Below are 19,178 nucleotides of genomic sequence, written 5' to 3'. Positions count from 1 at the left end.
GTATCGCAATATATCGGGATATATCGTATCGTGACCCCTCTGTCATAATATGTATCGTATCGCCAAATTCTTGCCAATACACAGCCCTAAAACAAGCTTATTCCAATGGTTTGAGTTTAAGTTTAAAATTAAATGTTTCAAAAAGTAGCTCTTGGACAATTTCATTTCATGAAAGTAGCTCTTAAGGGAAACAAAAAAGKTTGGAGACCCCTGCTCTAAACTAAAGTCAGAAAACTTCAGTATCTGTGACAGGTAAGATATTAATTGTTTAGTAGTTAAATGTCTCCCTGACATCCTGTCCACCTAGTCCCTCTGTATTTCCTCATCTTAACTCATATTTGTATGAGTGTTGTACATAATTCAACATTAAATTATAAATAGTATATTTCACATAAAGTTGGACCCTGTTCCATTTTTATAAATGTAACCGTTGTGGTCCGTGCTGCGTCCGAACGAGGACAGCCCCGTGACCTTCGTTCCTCCAGAGGTTAATTTTCCTTCGCAGCTGTAACCTTTTCTTTTCATCTACCATCATAATTAAGGCTCATTGTAAATCAGTGAATATGACCAGATGCAGCATAATGGACAATTATTAGCATTTATTTGATTTCAGCTTGATTTGTTATTCAGAGTGTTTGCCATCCATCAGCTGTAAACTGCAGGCGCGTATCTAAGACACCGTGATTGAAGGGGGCATTTTATCGATCACCTCCTGGGGTAAAATTATCTTCTCTCCAGGAACTCCAGTCTTTATTTTATACTACAAACACTCTATGAAAATAATCTGAAATTTTACAGATGTTTTTGAAACATCCTCAAAGCATCCATTTAGTATCTAAAATTTCTTGTAAAATGTAAATGTTTTTAAAATATTTCAGTAGCATAGATGTTATAAACTAATAAAACAAAATGCTGTCACCCTGACATGCTTCTCACTCAAACAAAACATACAAAAAGTCAAGGAAAACATCTTTATATTTAAGAAACGTAAGCATACACATGATTTGTCTCATAACTGACATATTTTCTTCAAGAATTGGCTCAGCCAAAGTGAAACAGGAAGTGACATCAAAGGGGAACTCTAAGAAATTAAACTGTATTTAGCAATATTTGAACTCAAAATAATAAAAAAACATCTCTACAGTCTGTCATTAAAGCTGTTTCCATGCAGACATTCCCCTTTGACATCACTTCCTGTTACTTCACATGAAAATATCTCAACAACCGTTCATCTCAGCCGCGTGAAATTCTTTGTGCAACATTTTATCAATGTTGTCTTTCAAAAAATGCATTGTTTGAAAAAAATTGATGTCACAGGCCCTTTAAAGAAACTGAGGATGGTAGTATTGAGGTTTTTGTTTTTATTTGGAGACTCATTACGTAATAAAAGCAGTCAAACAATCAAATAACCTGCTTAAACCCTCGACCGAAACAAGACAAATGTGGGGATAAATCCAGTTAAATGGCAAGCTGCCATGTTGGTTTTCATCACGCAGACCCAAAATGGCACGTCGGGTAAGAAATGAGTCATTATTTTAGGCTCTAAAGGCTGTGGTCTGCAGTTTTCTTAATCCTACACACTTGTCTGTAAAACCAGTTTAATCTCTTTCTGATTTTAGAGCCAAAATCAATCCTAAAAATAAAAAAAAAAACAAAGACTTAGAAAATTAGTTTTGGCTTCAAAGCCGAATTGTCAGTTGGTTCTAACCGCACAGACTTTAGTGACAGTCTGTATTTGTATTAAACTAAGATCAGGTCATTGATTAGAGATTTTCTTCTTTCACTGGTTTCTTCAAACACAAACTGTCAGTCTGAGCTTTGAGTAAATACATTTAGAAAGATGTTTTAAATGACTTTAATGTTTGCGTTTCCATTGATTTGATGTCTGTTTGTGTTCAGGCATTGCTCTGGAGAAGGTGTTTGACTACAGTGAATACTGGGAGGTAACCAGAGGTCTGTACGCTCCGTTCGACTGCACCGCCACCATGAAGTCAGGCAACGCTGACGTGTATGAGAACGAGATACCAGGAGGACAGTACACCAACCTGCACTTCCAGGTACATAAAACTGCTGCTGGAGCTTCACTGAACTTTGTTCTTTAATCTCATGGATGAATTATAAAAAACAAAAACAGCTATGTGATTTAACTCTTATTGTGTTGTTTGCTGTTTAGACTAGATTTTATGATGGTACAGGATTTCTGCAGGGCATTAAGAAGCATTAAAAGTCAATGAATGACTCCTAATGCAGTTACATACAGTGTATAATACGTCAACACTGAGTTCTGCTTTACGCCTCTTGGTTCTCTGATGCTCAGTTAAATAAGTTAGAATTGAAAGGAGAAGTTTGCAAACTAAGATTTGACTGTATCTTCTGTAAAATAAAACAAAACAATTATAGTTTAAGTTTATCTGTTTGCAGTGAATGACATTAAAGTGGTGTTTTAAAAAATGTGTAATTTATGGATTCACTGTTAACGGGATTAAAATAGTTTTAAAATGGGATTATAAAGCATTACATTTGATTGCCTGACTTATACAGAAACCCTGTTGAATTGATGTTTTTACTATGTAAATATATAAAATATTTTTGAAGGAAGTCTACTGTATTTAAAAAAGGAAGAAAAATACATTTTGGGTAGACCTTTCTTAAATTGTATCTATATAATACTGTAGTACTGAAGCCAACAATTTATATAATAAATGCATAAGAAAATAATCAATWTAAAGATAAATTAATAAATACACAATAATAAATATTTTTTGGTAAGAGTTGAATTTTAGCTGCTTAATGTGTAATAATATAAAACCAAATAAATTTAATATTTGTCAGTTTAGAATTGATTAAAATAAAAACTTATTTTAAAAGAACCTGCCGAAATCAAAGTGTTTTTGAATGAAAATATTTTCTTGTAACATTTCCGTGTTTAAATCAATTTTGTTACACATTTTATACAAACAAGTGTCTGCAGCTTCTAACACTCTGGACGTTTTTAAGGTTAAGGTCAAACTATATGAAAATGTTGTCAAACACTAAATACATCTACGTTTAAGAGGGAATATAAAGAATCTCTTTGAAGCCTTTTTGGTTGTATACATACTGTAACGCTAACAATTAGACCAACTACAGAATTTGTGTTTTATGCAGAATTGCAGTGTGAAAGCCTAATGCTGAAAGATTTTTTCAGAACAGAAATTGTGTAATTTGTTGTAAATGTCCCAAAAACAACTGAAAATATAAGAAATGTAGCTTAAAAAGCTGAATCCAGCACAAGGAAGCAGACATGGCTTGTTTGCTGAATTAAACAGGTGAAAGAAAGTAGCTAAAATGATCATAAAAATGTTAAATTAGCTGAAAAAGGCTAATAATAACTTAAAGATGCATTAAAAACTTAGATTGCAGAAAATCATTAAAAGAAGACAAGCTTAAATTTATCAACGAAGTTGATATGAGCACAAAATTTAATTAGCAGAATGGCTGAAAAAAGCATAAAAAATATTAGCAAAAATTAAGCCTAATAGAGCTAAACTGATCACAAAGCAGAACTAGAACAAAAGGTGTAAATTCTGTATTAACATTTTTGACAGGTGTTAAAGTTTAAAACAGCTCCTTTAATTTAATGAGGAAAAAATGGCCAAAAAGTTATTAATGTCAAAAWGTATAAATTGCTAAAMTACCAAAAGTCATAGCCAGAAGGTCCTGAAGGAGCTGAACGTTTTGGTGTAGGGTTGAAATAGAACAAAAATTTGTGGAACAAGATATGAGACGAAAAATGTCCAGGAAGAAAACTCAGTAGATTCAAACAAATATAAAACCTATGAGTGGTTTAGTCATAACAAAATCTTAGTAAGTTGTCTAAAACGTTATGTTACAGGACCAAATATTCCAGAGTTTTTCACCTGTCAGGAATAAAAGTAATTTTTTATAAAGTGTTGATCTGAAGTCCAGAGCTGCAGCTGATGGTTTAAACTTGGACTCCACATGAGTCCATCTGGCTTTCATCAAACAAGAAAAAGTTTTCGATGCCACTACACACAACATGACCCGGTGGCTTGGCGAGCGTTGCTTGACATTTCCCCCACTTTAAATGGGGGTCTCATAAAAAGTTTTCTATTTCCTGCTCAGCCCTGCTGTCGTTTGTTTCATGTGGCTCATTGCAGGCTCACAGCATGGGGCTGGGAAATAAGTTCAAGGAGGTGAAGAAGGCTTATGTGGAAGCTAACAAACTACTGGGAGACCTCATTAAGGTGAGACCAGACAGAACTACACAATTCATTCATGGTTTTAGTCACCAGGTAACACGACACCATTAACACAAATGTGTGCAGTCRGCCATTATTGGCAGGTGTTCAGCTGTAATCTAGACGACTAAGGCTTTGGCTTTTCCTAAAAACTTCACTGAAACGCATCACAAAGAAAATGTTGATTACTTTCAGATGGTTTTGATCCATTTGCAGAGCTGAAGGTGGATGAAATAATCCCACCAGTGTTTCCCCTACAGTACTGGCCTTGGAAGGACGGGGAGGGCTTTTAAACAGAATGATGATCAACAGCAGAAATATTACGAGTATTTATTAAATAAATATTAGTAACAATAAATAAAATTTAAAGAACATAAAGCATTAGTTTAAACATATCTTTCACTTAAACAACTAATATGTCTAGTCATAAACCAATTTCAGATATCTGGAATGTAAATGTGGCGAAGCAGATTAAATGTAAAAACAGCCTGCCATACCCATTAGCTTTCGCGTGTTTCTGTAAATGATCTGCTGCACTGCCAGAGCAGAAGCTGACTGTTAAATTGGCAAGATGGACTTAGGAGGAAGCAAATCTCCACATCTTTTATCTCTACAGTTAACGGAGAAAAAAAAGTTTTTCTTCATCTGACTTCCTACAGCAGGAGAGAGACCTGAGGATTTATCCCCCATGTCACAAAATTTCAGTTATATTTGAGAAAATATTGAAATTGTTGTAATACATTAATACAGGTCAAAACTTACTCTCAATTAATACGACCTCGACTTTATGATTGTTTCTGGGTGGGGGGTGGGGGGAGGTGTGTGTGTGGGGGGGTGTTATTGGATTCAGCCGGCCCCTTGTACAATGTTAGGGGAAACACTGCCCACATTGTAACGTATCACCGTAACATTTCTGCTAAGTTTCAGCTGTTTGTGTTCATAACAGTGTTTGTTTTCCCTGAAACCAAAGCTTTTTTGAATTCAGGTCTCAGACTGGAGGTTACTGGAAGCACATGGCATCGGTGTGAAATTGTGCTACAGACGGATGCAGTCGATAGATTTTCTGAACTTACGTTAGTAGAGAAACAACAGTAACAATAGCGGATGGCAATTAATCATCAATAAAACATTGGCATACATTGGGTGATACTTGGAATTTGTGTATCAATCCACTACCAAGTAAATGCAAAACTTGTATCACCAATACTGATGCAGATGCTTAAAGGAGACCAATTATGGGTCCTAGAAATGTTTATGGTATGTCTGTGGGCTGTCCAGACCATGTTCATTCAATTTAATGCACAAAATAATTCTCAGATAATAAAATTTCCCATTTTCTAGTTCTGCCTGCTCTGACTTCCGTTCAGAAGAGCTGTTTATGTTAATGAGCTCTGTTGGTAACGCCCTCCAAAAATCTGTTGACATTAACTCCGCCCTCCAAAGCCAACATTTACGTTAGCATGGCTAATAATAGCAGAAGCTCCGTTGTACAACCATATGAGACCATGTGAGACCCAGAGGCAGAGTCGTGGTCACAGCTTCTTTCTTTTTTTTCTTTTCCTCACTCTGCATGCTGTTACCAGAACAAGGAGCAGCAGAGGTCAAAATACCTCAGAAACTCGAACAACTAGGCCCCTGGGTGCATTGTTTTGGTCCTAGGACTGTTTTTTTAAGAGGTACATACCCAAAGTTGAGTAAAAAAACCTTTAAAAAGTGAATTTTGCATAGTAGGTCCCCTTTAACATTTAAAGTTTGCTCTAAAGTATTCTGTGTACCTTCCACATAATTTGTTTTAGCTGTGTTTCCAGTTTACTCAGATTTGTGCTGTTTTTAATCAGCACATYGTTAATGGATATTTACATAAATTTATGCATGTTAAAAARTGAATTTTGCTTAATAGGTCCCCTTTAAGTTCATTTGATTTTAATTTWGGATTTTTGCATTTAGTGAATTATGATAAAACATAGGATTTTAGGCAAAAACATTTTTTGTATGAACTTACTACAACAAAATAATGCAAAGTATAAAATAACAAAACTGAAGCAAAAATGTAACAGTATACAGAATAATGTCAATACAACAAAAAATAACTTCATAATAACCTACCATAAACCATTTGTAAAACAAAGTGTAAACAAAAGAATCAATGTCATTGTTCTAGTATAGATCAGATATGATACATATTTTTTTTCCAATATGGTATCGATAATATCAATATTTAGATCGATACTCCCACCCCTAAATGTGGACCAAGGCCACAAYGTTGGCCATATTTAAGTGTTATCTGTTAATCATTATCAGCTAAATACMACAGTGGTGAATACTGTCCAACCCTGGTCCAAGCAAAGGTTTTGGATGYAACTGTTTTCATGGTCTTGTTGAAAACCACAACTCCCCTGCCTCCAGTAGAGACAAATATACAACTAAAGTTTGTGTAAGATCGTTTTAGGGTGGAGCCCTGCGCTTTTTGTGCTTGTTCGTTAATCACAACTCACTCAGCACATCTGTCAGTTTGGTTCACATTACCATCATTTAAAGTGACAGGMTGTTATTCGTCATTTCTTATCTGGCAACCCTGCCTGGCACGTTAACTGCATCTGATTCAAGGAGCACAGCCATATCTGTAACATTTGAAAACGTTTCCAGGGACGGTTCACGTGTAAACGAGGCTTAAATCTGGTTTATCAGCAGCTTCCTGCTTGTTAAATTCACACCCAGCTGTGTTTGCACCGCCTCTCCTTACAATCAGCACCTCTTCTGCCTTCTGTTTGTTTATTCCGTCGCTTGTAGTTTTCAGAAAATGTTGATCGGGATGGTTTCAAACAGCTCCCGCTCGAAGCGAACAAGTCTTTGCACTGATTTCCTGAAGGCAGTGTTGAATGTCGTCATGGAGAGACGCTCTATTACCAGTTCTGTAGTGAACAGACTCATTCACACCCAGAATTTACCTCCTGCCTGTTTTTCTGGTTCTCATTATCTTTCATTAAATCCTTTGTTTTCCTCCCTTCATTATTTACTATCACACCCGGTAATAGATTCATTCCTCTTTCTGTGTTCACCCTGTAATTATTTGATTTTATTTGCACACACTTTTCCTTTTATTGTTTGCACCTTTCTGCTCTTTTATTGCATTGTCTCACACTTATTTATTCTGTTTTTTTTTTCATCATAAGGAATCAATGGGAGCTTGTTTATTTTACCACCTCTCTCTCTCTCTCTCTCTCTCTCTCTCTCTCTCTCTCTCTCTCTCTCTCTCTCTCTCTCTCTTTGTATTCTCCTTGTGTCTCTCCCTCAAATTTAACTCTCTGGTCCTTTCTCCCTACTTTCATTTGCCCATCTCTGCTTCCCTCATCAATTCTCTCCCCGACTTCCCCGACTCTCTCCCCGTGTTCTCTATCAATTCAATTAAGACTCTGTGGGCTTCACTGCACAAGCCAATGTTGGCTCGATGTGCCTACGGGTGCTGCGTTGCTCTCTGTTGTACCCTGTTAGCTTGACAATGGCAGTGTCTCTCACACTGTCAGCCTGTCTATAACGTGGGGGGGTTCTGCTTACGAGATGCAGACATAAAGAGGACACGCCACATAAAGCCCCCCGGTATGCAAAGCTCCCAATATATTGCCTTCAAGGCGTGATRTTTCTCACACTTTGAAGTTTGGAGCTGCCTGTGAAGGATCAAGCCTGTCAGAAGACATGTTTATATAACTTTTAACTTCAAGAACAATGACTTTACCACACTAAAAAGACTCATTCTTTAAAAAAAACAAGGGAAGCTTTAACATTTAATGATTGCTGGAGCATTTGCATAAAAGTAATCTGCTTTAAATTGAAGGGGTAATTGACATCTTTTGAAGTTTGGTTTCTGTGGAAAGGTTATGGACTAATTAATATTTGTGACTTGATGGTAGGGAGGAGCATTTTCAGTAAAAATACTCTCCCAAGTGGTTGCTTTTTATTTGAGTTTTCTTAAAATAAACAAATCCCATCAAAGAATTAAAACGGAATGGGACAGGAAATGTCAGGGTTTATGATTTTATTTTGTTAAGATGCCATCTTTGGTTTAAATCAGCGATGTCAGACTCATTTTCACCGAGGGCCACATGATTGTCTTTGTTACCCTCAAAGGGACRGTTGTAATTAACCTTAATGTTTCGTGTTTCACATCAACTAACCATCATGTTCCTCTTCTCCCTACGGCTGAGCATCGCTAACTAACTGAGCTCTACCTGGTGTTTCCTGCATACAAACAGTGTTTTAATACATCCTCTTATAAACACTGCAAAGTACTATATGAACGAGTGAATAAATGTGAAATAAATAAAACAAATACTATTAAAAGTAAGAGTTTTACTCATCGTTGTTATTGTGAGTAGCTTCCATCTTAAATTCTGAACTCTCCCATTTTCCCACAGGGAATTCCCACTAGAGTGGTGTTTTAGTTTATATTTGACTTTTAGGTGGGAAATTCCCACTTCACAGTACGAGGGGGCTTTAGCAAACGTAGCTGGCGGAAATGCAGCCAAATAGAGATTTTATACAGCAAATTTCTGCTGTTGCTTGCTATTTTTGAACCCTGTGTACCTCCACTTGGTGGTGTGATGTCATTATTTCGTGGGTAAAATAATTGACTTGAATTAAGGGAGATGTAGCTTATRGTCTCTGCTAGCTTCAAAGCAGCTCATTTTAAAATATTAATACATAATTAAAGTTCTTGCGGGCCATATGAAGTTCTGTGGCAGGCCATATTTGGCCCATGGGCCTTCAGTTTGACAGCTGGTTTAAATAAATGTCTTCAGAKATTCTCCATAAACCAAACACATTTTAGCATAAATTATACTTTCACACTGCAGGTCCTAATGSCAAATTCAGATTTTATTTGATCAGATCTATTTTTAATTTTTTAGTGGTCTTTTACATAAATTAAATGCAACATAATCAGATTCTGAACATCTACACGTTCAAGATTCATTTATTAATAGCTAAACAACAGATTGGTGGAATTTTGCTTCCAGTACAGCATGACATGCTCACATCTTTGTTTCAGAACAACCAACAATACAAACAATGGGTACACAAACATATCAGTTAGTAATCTGGTATCGTGACCATACAGCAGTTAAATGTGTAAAGGGCTATTCCAAAGTCCAAGATGGCGGCCACGTTCTGGACATGGCCTAAAAGATAGTCCCCCTCAACCTTACTTGCTGTGGTATTCAGTTATTTTATTTTCCCTTCAGTTTCAGAAATAAAATGGTGTCCTGAGACTTTTGACTCAGCCTGTATTGATTCTCAAGTTGTTGTGCAATCAGAGCCGACTAAATTACCTGCTGATTGTTTCATCCAGTGTTTACATTTGATCTTGCTGCTTCCGGCTTATGCAGTATAATCAATACGTTGTATAAATCACACGATGCAGACGTACAGAATTTGTTAATTTATGGTGATAAAGCGAGGATGAAAACATCCTTGACCTCCTCAGTTGTCATCAGTATCGATGCTCCTTTAATCGCACAGAGAGAAAGTTTTACTTCAGAAGTAAAACTTCCTAATGATGCAGCGGTCATGAAGCTTTAGTTTACGACCATAATTAGTGCTGCTGGATGTTTGGGCTCGCTGCTTGCTGCCATCGAGGGAGAGTTTCAGAAAGACGCRGCGGAGAACTGGAAAAATGAAAAAGCTCCGTTTTCACTCCTGAGGGGCATCRTCGACCTTTTGAGGGAGAAGTTTGGCATTAAGTCAAACWTCGGTGGAGGTTTTTTATTGTGCGAAACCGTTAAAAATAAGATTTGGTTCAGGAGCTTTCTAGGTCTTCTCCCCCGCCGTTTCTCTTTGAGGACAAATTGTCCATGAGAAAAAGACTCAGCCAGATCCGATGTCTTGCTGCTTTTAAAGCGTAACCAGGCTTTAAAAGAGGATGAGATGTTTCTCTTTTGATGAGAGAAACTTTATTAAACACGTTGTGTTTTGAAGTCCCCTCCTCATCAGCATCTAAAACAAYGTAAAGCTCATCCAAGCAGCTGAAACTCAACAAAACCCTCACTGCCACAGGATAATTGTAAAARCTCATCTCTTCTTGCTCTTAAGCTGCTCTGTATCGTTTTTGCTTGAAGGCATATTTGTTGGAACAGCGGGAAAGTCGATCCAAACATACCTGAAGCCTACAGGTTTCTGCAACAGTATCATCTCTGACAGAGCTAAGGATGCAGCAGCCAGTAAATTAATTGGCATTGACGTGTTTTGTTGAAGAGAGGAGCTTTGGAGGCTTTCCAGCTCTAAAAAAACTGCCTGTTTATCTACTTTGTCTTCAACTTACACTTGTTTTTCCCTCGACTTCACCTCTTTGCTCAGCTGAATCTGTCGCTATATAAGTTTGTCAATATATGTTTTTTTTTTGTGAGGTTCTGTCTGTTTGGCTGTCCTTTTACAATTACAGGCACGTACTCACTCACCTCCACTCTCTGAAAGTCTCTCACACTCAGAGGTGGAGCACGTCTTGTATTGCCTGTGGGGCTGCAGATGTCGACGCCTCTCGTCTGTTCGTCTCCCTCCGCCTGATCTGTCCATCCTTTTATTCCTCCCTCYGATGCTTCCTGTGGCTCCTCGTTGTCGCCCTCTCACGCTCGTCCTCTCCACTTTCATTTCGTCTTATCTCCTCCTYCATCAATCGCTCCCACCTTCTCTCATTTCGATTAGACTTCCTTTATGTCGCTCTAATCTCTCTATCATTTCTTCCCTCCTCCTCTCCTTCCCTGAGCTTCTTGTTATCACTCCTCTCCTTTCTCCTCCTTCTGACAGGTACCATTCTTCACTCTGCTTCTGGCTTGGCTGGCTGGTGTTATTGTGTGTTGTTTGCCTCCCGTCTCTCACACACACACACACACACACACACACACACACTCTGTTCTGTGTGATACAATCCTTTACCCATTAGGGGAGCCTGGGTTTGGATAGAGTTGCATTTCGGAGCAAATTTGAGCAAAGTACACCGACACAAGTCACAAAGGCATCCGAGTACACACAGAATCACTGCCAGTCTTTCACACAAACACTGTCACACACACGCACACACACACACACACACACAAACATGCTGGGGAATGTGGAGTCATGCATGTCCACCTACTGGGAGCTGTACATTAATTACGCAGAGAGAGATATGCAAATAGAGGGAAACTGTGAGAGAAAAATTTAGACTACAAAGAAACAGTAACTCTGAGCTAAGCAGGTTTTTATCAGCCGGGGCTCTGGAGCCCAGTTTGAACTCGAGTGACTCGTGACGTCGGCACAGAGTGCTCGATCGTATCGCTTCTTCAAGCCTTCGACCAAATATGAGGAAATTTTAAGTCTGGTGGTTAGATCCCATTTTACAAGTTGTTTTGGAACCAGAGTCTGAGCACTCACACACACACAGTCATGGGGTCACAACTTTTCTTTAAAGTAGACATATCATGCTTTAAAACCTTCCTTTTTATATTTAGATATTTAAATTAAATTTGGGTCTATACAAAGTCAAACAGCAATGCTTTGGTCTAAATTCCTGGATATTGTAGCTCCACAAACCCCGCTTTCACCCCTTTTGTGAGGTTCATCTGGGAGCAACTCGTTTTGGTGCTGTATCTTTAAATGCAAACGAGATGCTTCACACCCCGCCCCCCTCCAGGTCTCACACCCAGTGATCATCGTCCATTCCACCACTGCCATTTTTGTGGTTTGAAAGAGATATGGTTATCTAGCAACTCAAACTTTTTATTTAAAAATTAATGAAAATATGTCAACAACAGAAGACTTGTCCATCCACTTGTAGCTTTGGCGTCCTGGAACTTGGATACAAAGTCACTCTGAGAAATAAAAATGGCGGATTTGATGAATTTACGTGTAAATCCATGACTTTGTTTAKCAGCTCCACCTCAAATACTGTGAGGGAATGAAGAAAACTGAACAGGTTGATTAATATGAATCAAACAGAATATATAGATATCCTCCCAGCACTGGGAGAAACTAAGTTAAATTTTTCTGCACTCGTAGAGACTCCAAGTTCACAACAAAATGCGTTTAAATGCTAAAAAGTGGACTTTGCATGAAATGTTTGCCTTTTAAAGCAAGAAGTAGCTTGAATTAGACAAACTGTATTAAAAAATCRAATATTTGGACAAACCGCAGCAGGAAGAACTACCAGTATGTGAATCAACAATGTCAACAWGGCAGTTGTTATGAAGGGGGCGGAGCTTAAAGTTCTGAACCAGCATTAACTTCCAGATTCAATTTGATTGTCTATCTGAGGGATTAGCAACTTTCATGATGGAAGGGGCCACAGTTTTTTGTCAACACTACCAGAGGGCCACACAGCGCTGCACATGTGCCCAGTTATAATATGYCTACATATATGTTTATTAAACCAACATACGRTGCCGTAATGTAGCATATTTCATGCTTAAATACATGTATAACAGTTGTACTCTTGCTTAAGAAATATAAATACAAAATCATTTGAAGCAAACAAAAATTAAACACTTTAGAGCAGGGGTTCTCAAATGTTTTTAAGTCTGGGTACCCCTTACAAGGGTGAAAAAATTCCAGGGACCCCCTCATAAACCCCATACTGTTAAAAAAGATAATTTACTGTCATTTTAACCCCTAAATGCCATGGGAATATATATTTTAATTAGTTTGTTTTATTAGTTTATTGTTGTCAATGCATTATTAAAAATAAATACCAAAATAACTATTTAGTGAAATTTTTTGAGGACCCCCAAGATACCGCTCACGGACACCTGGGGGTCCTGGGACCCCAGTTTGAGAACCTCTGCTTTAGAGAGCTGAAGTGTAATGACATAAAACACTGAGTGCAGGCTCCTGCATGGTTCAGGTAAAAAGTCTGTTACGACTTCAGTAAACYTCTCATATTTAGCTTTGTGCAACATGTTGTGGCGACTTGTATTAAAATCCTTCATGGCAGACAGTCTCTAAGCAGACTAAAGCAGGGCCTCATTGGCAGGCCAGACACAATCTGGTCTAGATCAGGGTAATATATATGTATATTTTTTCCCACATTRACTTATCGATCGTTTGTCTTTATCAGCATTATAGTTTTATTTTTTTGTTTGTTTTTTGGATCCTTATTTGTAAGGAGAGCTCAGTCTTATCTTGTTGCTTCTTCGCATGAGTAGGTTTTTGATCAGACTAGGATTTGATTTTCTCCACAAACCCATCTGAAGTTATTGAGAAGCTCACACATCATACGAAGCTCATTCTCAGCTGATAAGATTTTTTTTGTGTGTGTGTAATTCACCCAGAGAGAGTCAGAGGTGGGTGATTCATCAACCAATATTAACACTCTTGATCTTACTGTGGATCGAGAGGAAAAAAAAAAGTCAAACGGGCTGTAGGATAGAGAGCCGGGGATAAAGTGATTCTAAAATAGTGTAAAACGTTGACGTCTTCTGTGACGGATCATTTATAAAGCTGACTAATGAGACGAGCGGTAAATCTTTGCAGTGTGAGGAGGAAAACGACAGATACTAGAGATTCRGGATGCACAGTAATGCTTCATTCTTTCACTTTTATTTCATTTTTTCCCTCTTGGCTTCTTGTTCAGGATCTTATCCCCCTCTTTTTTTTCCCTCTCAGGGATTCCAGCAAACATTTCAAATCTCTTAAGCATTTCTGTAGACATCACCTAAGCTTCAGGTGCAACCAGGAAGTGCATGTTTGTTTTCGTTTATCAGAAAGTATTTCTTTTATCGTTCCTAATGAGCTCTTAAACCCTGGAGGATTGTAGAAATCCCACAGGGAGAMGTCGTCCTCGTCTCGCCGAGGACATTTTGGCAGCACATGAAATGTGTCCAGGTCTTTGTTTTAGGAATTCCTCTGGGAAACACGATCCATATTTGTTCATTCATTTTCCTTCAGTTTTTTTTTTTTTTATTATTTCTAGCTGCACTAATTGCCAGAGAAAAAMCAGCCGTCTTGCAGAATTTGAGGCAGTTCGGTGGTCTCTGCAGCCCCTCAGCTGTCAGTGTTTAAGTTCACAGCTTATCAACTAAAGGTTGGGTTTAAACAGGATTCTGCCCTCTCTTAGAAACATCTAAAATAAGATGATGTTTTTAATTTAGTAGAGGTTTGTGTGTCTGGTGTAGCTTCTATTCTCCATTTGATCTGTTCTCCTGGAGAGCAGTCATGGTTTTATTAYTCTAACTTGCTGGATTTCAACTAAATCTTGACTGATACTGATTTGTTCTCRTCTTTTCAGTCCTTAAAGTTGATCAGAATTAATGCATCCACATGCTCCATCTGAACTGCTGAAATCATCTCTCATTGTTGCAGTTTCATGATGAAYCTTTTCACATATGAAATTACTGTTGGTCAAAAGTTTGTGGGCGTGTTTGTTGATGCTGAAAGCGTTGACGCTGCATTTTGCTTCAACTACTTTCTTCCAGAATCCGACTGTTGTACCTGGAAGCAGATATTTATAAAGAGAGTTAAATGGATGGAGATAAAACAGACATTGTGCCAGTAACTGTGGAGCTTTCACCTGGACAGATTTGTTGACAAATACCGGAGAACATCAGTTTTTGTTTTTAGTTTTTTTCGAACGACTGTAGACCCCAACCTAAGGAAACTCTGTGCAGTGACGTATATCAGTGGGAGGGKTTTTTTTGGTAGCTCTGCGCCTCGACACATGGCAGATAGACTATAATGTACACGTTTTCAGTGAGGTGAAAATCTGGAAAGTCCTGTAATCTAGGAATCCAAAATGTGTTCAGAGTTTGACTGAAATTGGCTACAACTCTGCCATTTCTCAACATAAATGGTCTTAATATAAAACTCAAGGACACAATGGGGAAAATGCATTTCTGTAAGGAATCCTAGACCTTTATGACCCCCCGCACATGAAGTGGAGCTCATATTGTTTTCGTACTGGATCTTTGGTCACAGAAACGGCTGCACTGATCAGTAAAATTTGGTAGTAATGTAGATGAGTCTGACCTACACTGYGCCATCCAACGGTTTTATGATAGACCCCGTATTTAAGGAGGGGGCTCCATCAGAAAAGGGGGTGTCTGAACGAACAAAAATGTTTATRACTCAAACTGTTCAACATAGGAGCTGCAGATTTTTTTTGTTGTTTAGCTCTGATGAAGGGCTATCCAGGGCATCTGGTGCATTGATGCTTTGCATATGTGCAGGGATCATATATGCTCCTGCTATCCTGCATCTAGTTATGTTTCTGTTTTTCAAGATGTCTTTGCTCCGTTGTTTGTCCTCAATACTTTTCTTGGACATATGCAACTTTYTTTTCCTGCTTTTCATGTCACGAAGTCATTGTTCAGAAGTGTAAGCTTTGCTGAATTTAGAAASGTCCTCACCCACCTGTTGTATAGTGTTGAGGTGTTTTCTGATGACAACACCACTCTGTAACCCACCCTACCCTCAGGATCCTCCTAAAGTGTTCTTCACTACAGTTCTCCACCTTCAAATTCCTAATGATACAGAAATTTGTGGATTCAAGTTCAAGAGTCTTGCATGTGAGGCCATTTTAATGCAAATTAATGATGATTTAATACAAAAAAACAAAGCTTTCAAGAAAGAACATTGGTTCATAGTTTTAAGATATTAGTGTACTRAAATTAAGCTGTCTTATGAAGTAAAATGGTTGCATGCATTGTTAATATGGTTTGTTACAAATTAAAATGAGGTTCTACATGAGTAACGTTTATACCATGACTGTGCAGTAAAACCTGCAGTACAACTTAGTTTTATAAAACAAAAAGAGAGAAGTCTGAACATCTYAAATCTGTCTCTGCAGTCATTACAAAAGAAGAGTAATGTTTTTAATTGATGCTGGCATCGGTGTCCCGCTTTCAGGCCAAAATTTAAAAAAAAACTCAACTTATCATCATTATGCTAATAGATACATCTATTAGCATAACGATGCACCATTAAAAATAAAGGAAGAATACGTGATTTTAATTTATCTTTTTTGCGCCCCTTTATCTTCCTTTTTCAGGTTGTCTGTGGTGTTAGCAAACAGATTTAAGGGGCCGCCTGGATGTAAACACCTTTTCTTTCCGTGTTCGCTCAGCACTAAATCTCTGTCGACGGTWTCTTCATTAATACAGCAGATCTGTCGCCGGCTGTGAATGTTCAGTCCTACCTGTGTACGGCTGACAGGAGAACACCCAGCAGGACTACAAAGAGATAAATGATGTTGCCTGGCAGCTACTACTTTTTGCAGAAAGGAATATTAAGCTGTTTAAAATCACAGCAATGTCTCCGGTATAATCTCCAGAATGAGAGAAATTTGGTTTATTGTCAGATTTTAAGAACTTCAGTCATGTATCAAAGAAATAAAGGCCAGGTTTAAAATTGTCAACTTATTTTCAAAACCTGAGACCGCCCATATCTTTAGAGCCATCACGATGATCGGAGTGTCCTTAAGATTGAAAGATTGGGTTAAAAATCARACCCGGCTTTACTGAYTGACACGTCTTTCATCCTCAGGTGACTCCATCTTCTAAGATCGTGGGGGATCTGGCTCAGTTCATGGTCCAGAACAACCTGACCAGAGCGGAGGTGGAGGAGAGGGCCGACGAGTTGTCTTTCCCACAATCTGTGGTCGAATTCCTGCAGGGATACATTGGAATACCGCATGGTGGATTCCCCGAGCCCTTCAGATCCAAGGTACTGTAGTTTTTTCCCTCCAATCTTATCTATTTTTTATGTCAATCATTTTTGCACTTTAATGTATTAAATAAACGACCAAAATACAATTCAGGTTTAATAAAATTCTTGGATTGCTTTGATTTTTGTTTCTTTTTTTACTAAAAGTCCAAGAAATAGACACTTAAAAAGCCCATTTCAAAGTAGCCTACATAGAAATTTAGCCATCAAGACATGAATTCTGCCAAATTATTGGTTTCATGTGACAGTTTGAGTTTCTTCAAGGGGATGTTGAAGGAAAAAATGAACGCTGTGTAATTGCTACGTCCTGCTTCATCTCCCTGTCTTTTCTTTTCACGACTCCAAACAGCCACGTTAGAAACTCTCACACATCAGAAGCCCGAAGTCTCTTTGAGAAACTYGTTCAGTCTCCAAATGTGTCACATTGTTCCAGAAAACGATGGGCAGATCTGGCGTTTTTGACATTTACAGAAAGGAAAATGGTTTAAAAAAATTTTATGAAACGTAATCAGATGGTATCGCGCACACACACACACACACACACACACACACACACACACACACACACACACACACACACACACACAGACATTCCAACTGAGTGGTAATGTAAAATATAAAATGTCTGAGACAATATCTGCTTTTATTTTAAAGGTCACCCATTTTTCCTCACTCCTCCTGGCTGCCAACAGCCTGAACATGCACTTATATTTCTGAAGAAAGTGAAATATCTTAATTTCTCCTCGCAGCAAATCCATTTTGTTCCTGCCGTGTCCAATCCGTCTGTTTGATGTGGATCGTTGCTAAAACTCTGTAATATAAACCTGTCCGTCCGTTAATTCCTKCAGTCGTCAGGTAACGATTCCCCTCCGTCTTTTGTCTTTGCTTTTGGAATCCGACTCCTGTCATCCGGCCAACCTTTTCCTCCCCCGGCTCATCGTTCTCGTTAACTTGATCAAATGTTTGTCGTTTAGCTTCTCCGGTAGTTCCAGCTCTGACAGAAAATGATTTTCCAGTTTACACGTCTGACCTTTAGTGACCTGCGTATTTAGTGACACTGAATCGATCTTTGTGTTTGTAAAATTATGGGGCATTGAAGCTGCTTCAGTTGAATCAGGTTGTGGATAGTTTAATAAATTAAATGTATACATTTTATCCAGAGATGTACACATGAAGGTAAATTCTGTGTTTTCTATAACACACCACTYAGTAAATACTCCTGATTTGACAGCTTCAAACTATTACACATTAACGCAAAACTGGTTCCACTTTCAGTTTCCAGTCAGAAAAGTCTGGTTATTCCTCTAAATCTGTCTGAACTTAAACACACAAAAAAGCTTAAATAATACCTCATCTTTTTGTTTTTTCTCCCAAGAAATCTAAATTTCCTGTAATGTGATAAAAAGTTAATAAAATCTGTCAAAGTTGTTTTTATTTCAGTACCCAGACATTTTTAGGACTTTTGTTAAGCCTTAACTTTGATCTATGAATAAGACTTAAAAAGCCTCAACAATATAATGGATGAATTAGTTTTTGTTGACATAGTTTGGTTAAAAATATACTTTAAATGACAAGCAACAAAGTTAAATTGACCAGATTTTTAAAATTTAAATCCAGAGATATTCCCATTTTAGCTTATTGTACAGACTTTTAGAGGTGTAAAACTAATAAGAACCAAGTCGCTGAYAGTAAAGAGCCGTTTGTAGTTTATTTCCTTGTAATATCTTTTTTTTTCTCTTGAACCATAGAGACAATCACTACTCCTTTGCTTTTTCACAAAAATCAGGCAGAGGGGTGGAGTGAAGCAGCTACAGTGGGGAGAACAAGTATTTGATACACAATTGATTTTTCAGGTTTTCCCACTTGCAAAGCTTGTAAAAGACTGTAATTTTTATCATAGGTACTCTTCAACTGTGAGTGATGGAATCTAAAACAAAAATCCAGAAAAATACAATGTACGATTTTTAAAAACACTGCTCAAAAAAATAAAGGGAACACTACTGCTCAAAAAAAATAAAGGGAACACTTAAACAACGCACGCTAACTCCCGATCTTAATAAATGAAATATTCACATTGAGTACTTTGTTCTGTACAGAGTTGAATGTGCTTCACAAAAGTTTGCTTTACTTGGACTTAGCGTGCGTTGTTTAAGTGTTCTTTTTATTTTTTTGAGCAGTGTAATTAATTTCCATTTTATTGTGTGAAATAAGTATTTGATCATCTATCAACCAGTAAGAATTTTGGCTCTCACAGAC

General features: G+C 37.7%; 1 protein-coding gene across 1 annotated transcript in view; it reads left to right on the top strand.

The window, feature by feature from the left end:
* The window catches only part of LOC106517946 (pyruvate carboxylase, mitochondrial), a 382,167-nt gene that overhangs the window by 344,477 nt on the left and 18,512 nt on the right, over window positions 1-19,178 (top strand). Inside the window, exons 20-22 of the mRNA XM_014008998.1 lie at window positions 1,900-2,057; window positions 4,161-4,247; window positions 16,743-16,922. Of these exons, the coding sequence (XP_013864452.1) occupies window positions 1,900-2,057; window positions 4,161-4,247; window positions 16,743-16,922 (425 nt within the window). The remainder of the gene's footprint in view (window positions 1-1,899; window positions 2,058-4,160; window positions 4,248-16,742; window positions 16,923-19,178) is intronic.

Source organism: Austrofundulus limnaeus, unplaced genomic scaffold, assembly GCF_001266775.1.
Source record: "Austrofundulus limnaeus strain Quisiro unplaced genomic scaffold, Austrofundulus_limnaeus-1.0 Scaffold54, whole genome shotgun sequence".
Classification (NCBI taxonomy): domain Eukaryota; kingdom Metazoa; phylum Chordata; class Actinopteri; order Cyprinodontiformes; family Rivulidae; genus Austrofundulus; species Austrofundulus limnaeus.
The sequence above is the reverse complement of the archived record's forward strand: the minus strand, read 5'-3'. Positions and strand labels throughout refer to the sequence as shown.